Source organism: Leuresthes tenuis, unplaced genomic scaffold (assembly GCF_036924035.1).
Source record: "Leuresthes tenuis unplaced genomic scaffold, fLeuTen1.0.hap1 SCAF_21, whole genome shotgun sequence".
Lineage (NCBI taxonomy): Eukaryota > Metazoa > Chordata > Actinopteri > Atheriniformes > Atherinopsidae > Leuresthes > Leuresthes tenuis.
In genome coordinates, this window is record NW_027325375.1 from 4,380,886 (window position 1) to 4,388,830 (window position 7,945).

Consider the following 7,945-nt stretch of genomic DNA (forward strand, 5'->3'; position numbering starts at 1 on the left):
TCATGTGCAATATGGTGTAGCTGCTGTCACAGAGCCTGTTCACAAAACTGCACCCACACACACACACAGTCCCTCCTCCCTGTGTGTCCCCACCCAGCCATGTGTCTCTATTGTTTGAAGCTAAAGTGGACCCCCTCTCCACTCACCACTCCCCTCCTCGGCCCTAATGCAGGTCTAATGAGTCGAATGTGAGAGCAGGCTCTTGCAAGTATGCGCGTCTCTTTGTGTGAGTGCACACATATAAATATCAACTAGAAAATCATACTTTTAGTTAACATCTTTTTCTTTAGAAGACCAATCTAAAGCTAAAAGATATTCTGATAATCCATCGTACAGGACCATATGTCTCTAATTAGTATCACATATCCTAAATGTAGATGTACACTTTAAGAATCTGCAGTATGTAGAATTTATATAGTCTTTAATACCTAGAATGAGTGTGACCACTCATCATTTTCTTCTTGCTTTAGCTCCATAAAGACACAGGGCCTGCATGCTGACATGTCCTTTCATGGCAGCAAGGCAGTAAGGCATTACCTCAGCATTCCCAGGCCTTGGAAAATGCATTAACAACACACTCTTATGTTTGTTGGCCTGCTACCTCTGCAGACTGCATTAACCAGCTGACACTGACAGACAGACAGGAGGCAGGCAGATCAAGGATGCAGAAATGACTCTTGTCAGGTTATCAAGTCTGCACCAGCAAGTTTCTCCTGCCTTACTGGCCCATAATGGTGCGAGAAGCATCCTCTTCGACACCCAGCAACTGTGTTTAATTACCCTGTTCAAGATTAAAAATGCAGCAATATTATATTTAACGATCTAGCAAATATGTGATGTCTTTATGAGGAAGCAACCAGAGAAATGTGAGTGTGCCCTATGTTCACCAATGCAAGGAATTGCATTTGGGTGATGAGAAAAGATGGAAGTACTGGGGAGCTCCACTTAAATAGCTTTGCATTTTGTAGAAATAGTCCACCTAAATTTTAGTGAAGACAGCCTGCCTAAATTATGCTTCAAAAACACTGGATCTTATATTTCCCACAACCTTCCAAGCACTTTAAGAAATGTTTTCGTTTGGAGAAGCTTAAATATATCACTACATATTTGGCATTTATGTTAATAATATACGTGTGTGTGTGTGTGTGCTCACGCGTGTGTGTGTGTGTGTGTGTGTGTGTGTGTGTGTGTGTGTGTGTGTGTGTGAGTGAGTTGAAAGGGAGGAGGGCTTCCTCCCTTAACTTGTTTCCCTGGACATCTGGCTCACCACTCCCCATTGTTCACCCCACTGCAGCAGCTCTTTGCACTCATTAGCTCACCAGACAGAATTATGATGAGTAATTAAGATCATCATCATTAACTATTACAACATAACAGCAACACAAGCTGAATAGTTGAGAGCATTTCAGCTGACTTCTTTTTTCTCTTTCTCAGTGTTTAACCTATTTGAACACACCCATGAAATAAGCACAGTCCTAGCACTAGGAGACGATAACAGCATCAGTGTCCTTTAGAGATTGAATTATTTACCATCAAAGTAAAGTTGGTGCACTTGAAAATGATGTGGGAAGAGAAACGATGAATTCTCACAAAGGGCAGTTTGAGTAACAAAGTTAATGGTAAGCCTGAATCTGTTAGATTATGTTACAAAGGGTGAGCACATCCTGTCTCTGTCATCTCTTTGAGTTTGATATCCAAATAGCAAATGGTCCCTGAGGAGCTGCAATAGTGTAGTTCACGTATAGGCCACATGGTGGGAAACTGGCTGCCTGTCACACTCAAGATTACCATATTCAACTTAGATTAAAAATCTCATTGAACATTACAGTGGACTGTTGAGGTTGTTAAAGTTAAGATATGGGTTACATTTAGAATTTACAAGCAGGGAATGTTACATGTTACAGTTTGACTATTTTAAATGCAGATGATCTCTTAAATGGTCAACTGCAACAAAAAGAGCCCCAATTTTAGTGGAGAAGGAAGAAGTCCAAATTATTCAACCAAAATCGAGAAAAAAATATGTTCAAGAAAAACTTTTGTCCTCAAATAGACAGAGCACCGTGGCTTCAAACTGTCTCCAAGCGTTAGTCTCATACCAGGTCATTCAGTCATCTGCCTTGCTGCTTAGTCTGTGATGAAGACCATTTGGAAGACAACAAAGTGAGATAAGACATCTGTCATCACAGCAGAAAGAGCAGTAGACACAAGGCTGAAAATTGTGAAGAGCTTTAATACTGTATTTGTCCCTTCTTTCCAGCTTTTTCTAAAGTAATAGCTGAAAATTTCACAAAATGCTCATAAGAGCACTGATTAGATCAATTTCAAGACCTCACTACCCTCTCATATAACCTTTAAAGTTGAAACATCTCAGCCTAGCACTACTCAGGTTTAAGGTTCACTAAGATCAACTGCAGATTTTAGATTAGAGTTTATGTAAGGTTGATTAATTTTATCAGATTATATCGAAGTTTATTCAACTAAAGCAGATCACTTAAATGTTTAGTTTTGTCTTCCCTGTAAATGTTATTTTACTTTAGTCATGCATTAGACTGACGTGTCACCAGCACTGCAGTTACTGCAGACTAACTGGTGATAATCTTCATTTTGCCTAATGGCCTCTCTCCTCTCAAAGCCTATTTTTGTGTGAGTATGGGTGTGTGTTTGTGTGTTTATTGCAGAGCCAGAGAGGCATGACTCATCACTTCTGATGCCCAAAGTGATCTCAGTCAGTCTGACATTAGGACAACCAAATTTCTTGCTCAGAGCAAGTGTCATTGAACAGTGAATACTGTAAATAATTAGTTTGCTCCCCCTTTTTTTGCCAAAGGAAAATACCAGTACTTTTAGTCTCAGATACAAATGCAATAATCAAAAAATATAACACAATAAAAAGTGTTATGATATTAAATTGAATGGGTTTATCAGCTATCTTTTATATCACCCTGGCCCTGTTTCCAACTTTATTTTCATAAATTATGAATATATTAAACTATATTATATATATATATATACTGTATAATTGCTAATTGTTAACTTAGAGGTTTTGTATTGATCTCTGTCTATGGTGCTAAAAATTCGGCCCTGCCTTTGTTTGTGTCTCTCTCCGTGGTGCTGAAAATTCAAAATTCATTATCTTATTTATTGCCTCTCCATTTTGGTATGCAAAAAATGATAATATACCATTGTACTGCGATATTATACCAGATATCTGCATCATAGTTTACTATGGATCTTCTGAGCTCTTTGGCTTTAATGGCAAAAATATGGCAAAAATGAGCTAATCCATTACTACCCTCCTTGTCCACATCCTATAACCTTGTTTTTCTCCTCGCAAAGCCAAAACATAGAACAACAAAGGGGCCAGGTAATGCAACAACAGACACACAGCATCACAGCATATTGCAGTTTCCAAGGTAAAATCAAGTTAAATCAACACCTCTCTGATATGGAACGTATTCAGATTTTTTCAGGTCTTCCCCAACAGAGTGGTATGGATGTAAGAAAGTAGAAGCTTTCTATAAAGTTAAACAAATATATATGTTTCCTTTAAGTAAAATCTTTTCATTCATATCATATGAAATATGCACTAATTGAAACCTCACATACCCTGTACTTCTGAGATATATATTTTTTGTCTATTTTTTGCACATGTAGTGTTCACATATATTGCTTCCATTTGGCGTGCAATACATTCTCAGGCTTGTTTATTACAAGCGTCTCTTTACTACGCCAACAGAGAAGTGTACCACTGGCTCGCACCTTCACTTTTTAGGCTACAGTTGTCACACAGAAATAGCACATCACCATGAATGTCCAGGAACACTTGTAGCTTTCTTTTGGCATGGCCCATCAGTTATACATACCATTATGCCCTCTGGTCTCTTCATTATTTGACAGAAGCTCATTCTGTTATATTTTCTTTAGGACAAACTTTGAATTGTATTTTCTTGCAACACGTCTTCAAAAATCATTTATTTAGCTGAGAAACTAAGTTTGTTCATGAAACTGGTAGTGAACAACTTCACTGTTTCATTCAGTCATTCTATGGTGCCAGTTTCACTTGTTAATATGGCTCTGTTATATTACACAGACTATAATGTGGTAGATATACAAAGTCCGATGTATAATTGAGTTTCTAAAATGTACTTGGCATAAATCCAGCCTCTCTTAGTGGAATAAATGGCCTATATTGGAGACTCTAAGCATGTTGATTATGGACAGATTGTGAACTGGCTATTTAGGGTTTGCTTTCGAAGGAACAGCATCTTTAAAACCTTCTATAACCTTCTATACCTTCTATAACACCAGTTCTACATTTTTCACACAACATGTTTATCCTTAAATATCGCAACAACAAATTGGAAAGCATGGGCTTCCAGAATAGTTCAAAAGTAAAGAAAGAAGGGATATAAAACAAATAACCACAACAACAACGCCACTTTTTGTGGGAACCACTCCTGCTAAAAAAAAAAACACGTGCTGCACTAACCAGCCGCCAGTCACGCCGAAGTTCAAGTCCTCTCACCTTTTCATCCCCCAGATTCTGCAGCACTTCTTTACCACCGCTGGTTCGGGTCTCAACTTGCGGCGAGTCTTTCCCTCCCCGCCTGTTTGCTGCGGGACTTTCCTCACCAGCGGTGCTCTGGTCATTACTAGCCGGGGACCTCGCTTCCTCACCGGTCTCACGTTGAGCGGTCCTAGGGGTTCGGGAGCCCCTTTGCCCAACGCTGAGGGCATCAAAGTCAATGGTTTTACTCTCAAATGCGTCCTCGACGCTGCAGAACAAGCCGCCGTATTTCTGCCGGGGGACCTGGTCAGCTGTGCCGGGACGAGCGAGATAAACCGGCAGGTCGTCCTCTGCTTTCTGCCAATTTCCTCTGCGCTCTGCCATGGTGGAGTTCCTGCACAAGTGACCGAGAAATACCGTGAAACTAGTGGTGAAGTGGTGTCTGTCTGTGTATGTGTGAGGGAGACAAGCAGGCTGGAGTTGAATCAAGGCCAGAGGTGGCACTGTGGCAGTACTTGACGGGTTATCTTTGCACACAGGATGTGCTCTTTGAGATTTGGTAGCCTGTGATTGTATGAGTTTGAAGTGATAAAAACAAAAACAATGCAGCAGAGGAACCAGGTACTTTACATGAGCATAACTACTTTAAAATCAGGCAACCTGGTTGTATATGTAAACACATAATACTGGAAAATAAACCCAAGTAAATGACAGCTGGCCTACACCTAGAGACGTGTTGGCGCACTGATATCACGGTTAACTAGTGCCCAGGTAAGACAGATGTCAAGTTCTTCGCTGTCCTTTCAGCACCTCTAAAGGTATTTGGGAGGGTCACACCTGCGTTCAAAACACAAGTCAAAGCGGTGTGAAGCCGAGGAGTCTCCAAGTGCTTGTCTGGCTCTTCAGTAGCAACATCTCGGGGTGATTACTGACGCCAGCACATCTGAGACGAGATCGTGTCAGCAGCGCAGGAGACAGGCAGCTTCCAGTCAGGCAGCAGGTCTCAAACAGAGAGACTGCTGAGTCCAGAGGGCTGCACCCTGCAAAGGGAACAGGAGTGAACACCGTCACTCAGAAAACAGGATATCAGCATGTTTCACATGTTTGTGTGGGGTACATGTGATTCCACCGAGAGGGAACACAAAAAAAAACTCCACCTGCACCTTTTCCGTTAATGATGTTGAACCCACATTCATTGCAAACTACATTTCAGACACTGTAACAAGCTCATATTTATTAAGTTTATGAACAACAGAAGAAATATGGATATCTGCCTGGACAAACAAGCAGGAAACATCTAAAAAATGTCAAATTTGGGACACTACATTATCTAGCTGTACTGCTATATTCCACATTACCACACACGTAAAAGATAAGGAGCGTAATGTGAACCTAAACTTCAGTTCAGTCCCTCAACAATTTGTCTACTACAGTTAGAGGGTGGCTATTTGTTTCACAGTGAAGTGAAAGCATTGGTGGAAACTTTCATCAGGTGGATTAGAAATATCATCCGGATGTCTGAGTGCTACATCTGAGGGAGAGAAAGTGTAAATGTGAGCACACAGACTCCACAGCGATACCAAAGACTCTAGGTCAGTCACACTGTAGGCTAAAGTGAGGTCAAACATGCTACATCATTGGTTCTTACCCAACAGGTTGTCATCACTGACATGAAGCCAGACAGGGGGCTTCATGGAGCAGGGAGGTCACATGCTCAGTGTTTCACTCAGTAGCCTTTGATAAATAAACCATATGCGGCAAGAAAGTGTAAATTATACTTTAAAATAATAACTGAGCCTGAAAACAATTTTGGACAAATACCATAACTAGATTCATGCACAGATATGGCAGAGAAGAATGAACAAATTAGATATTTTTCCACATATTCCTTGCTGAATACTACCGTCGCAGTTCCTGTGGCTCTACTGACATCTAATGCAGCAGTTTCTTCTGGCCAGCAGAAATATCCACTCACATGACTCAGATTAAACCACCAAGGTTTTAGAAGATGCCAAAAGGCTGCTCTGTGAAAATGTATCTCTTGTCCTTTCCTCCAGAATGTAAGTTTTTCTTCGGTGGCAAATAGGGCTGAAAGATAAGGACAGATAACCTGTATTTGTTTTAGATTTTTACCCTTGAAGCAGTTTGGTTAGGGTTTTTTTTGTTGTTTTTTTCCCTTGTTTCTTGCAAATTTATATGCAGACACCATCTGGTGTAGCTGCCTCAGACAGAATTGAATATTATGTGAAAGAACAAGAACAGTCATTAAAGGCTTGTGCAGAGTATGTTTGTCTTGAAGCATAGCCTGCTCCTGCTCTTGGGACAGAGTCTGTGACTGGGAGGCAGTGGAGCAGCTCACACTGTCTGACTTTCAGCGTCAGTGATGTAACAACAAAACAAAAGAAAAAACATTGTTTATTTTATTTACTGTCAAAGTAAGTCCTTCTGCTCAAACAGAAGGGAAGTTTGTTGGCCGTGTCCCTTCTGAGAGGCATCCACAACTCTGGGACATGAAGTAGGCACTTGGACAAAATGCACACTCACAGGATATTGCTCTGACTTAATGAGGCTTTTAAGGCAATGACAGCCAAGCTGGAACACATCAGGAGGCTATCCTCTTCTTCATATTAAAAATGGATGCCAGCTAGTAAAACCGATGCCCCATCCAAGACAAAAGCTCTCATGTTACCACTGCTTAAGTGCAGGTTCATTGAGGCATGATGGATTGATGGCAGACAGGACAGCGTTTGGCAAATTCATGCCCACTGGTTTTCATGGATTTGGCACAACAGGCCTCACAGAGTCTGGGACCTTTGAAGAAGGAGGTAAATGGGCCACAGGCAAGTCGGTTGGATTTAACTCAAATGATACGCAGTAATGCATGAAGTCTGGCAAGCAGAAACTACTGTAGGTCTGGATCATGAGTGATTTTTCATGGAAAAAGAAATAACACAACACATTCCTCTGAAATAAATTCCTAATAAAACAATTTAGAGGGAAACGCAAAGGAGCCACGTGCTAAACTGTGGGCACTCCGAAAGATCTCCTATTGAGATAAGTTTAACAAAAATCTCAAACATTTATGAGTTGATTAGGGCTAAGTGTAATTCCCATTCATTTTTAGGTGATGTTAGGTGATGCAAATGTCATAGCTTTGCAAATACTGTAAAAATTACAATAAATAATATCCACACAGCAGCAGTACTGTAACAGACTCTTTTCTTGTAGCTATTCCCTGTCTGTAATGTGAATAAGAATCAGCAGTTACAGCTAAAGTGTAATAAGTAATTTGAGGTCTGGAGGACCAAAACAATGTTCAAAAAGCTAACTACCTCTCCCCCAATCAGACGCTGGCAATTGAAATTGAAAATTTGCAGAATTTCACGAAAAGAACAGCTCTTCAACTGTTAAGAGCAGGCATGAACTGATCATGCATTA

At 40.6% G+C, this 7,945-nt stretch overlaps 1 protein-coding gene across 2 annotated transcripts in view; it reads right to left on the bottom strand.

The window, feature by feature from the left end:
* dpysl3 (dihydropyrimidinase like 3) overlaps positions 1–4,906 on the bottom strand; it is a 40,184-nt gene extending 35,278 nt beyond the window's left edge. For both annotated transcript variants that reach the window (XM_072374491.1, XM_072374490.1), the window contains exon 1: positions 4,526–4,906. In XM_072374491.1, coding sequence (XP_072230592.1) covers positions 4,526–4,891 — 366 coding nt within the window. In that variant the 5' untranslated portion in view covers positions 4,892–4,906. The remainder of the gene's footprint in view (positions 1–4,525) is intronic.
* Between the last annotated feature and the right edge of the window lie 3,039 nt (positions 4,907–7,945).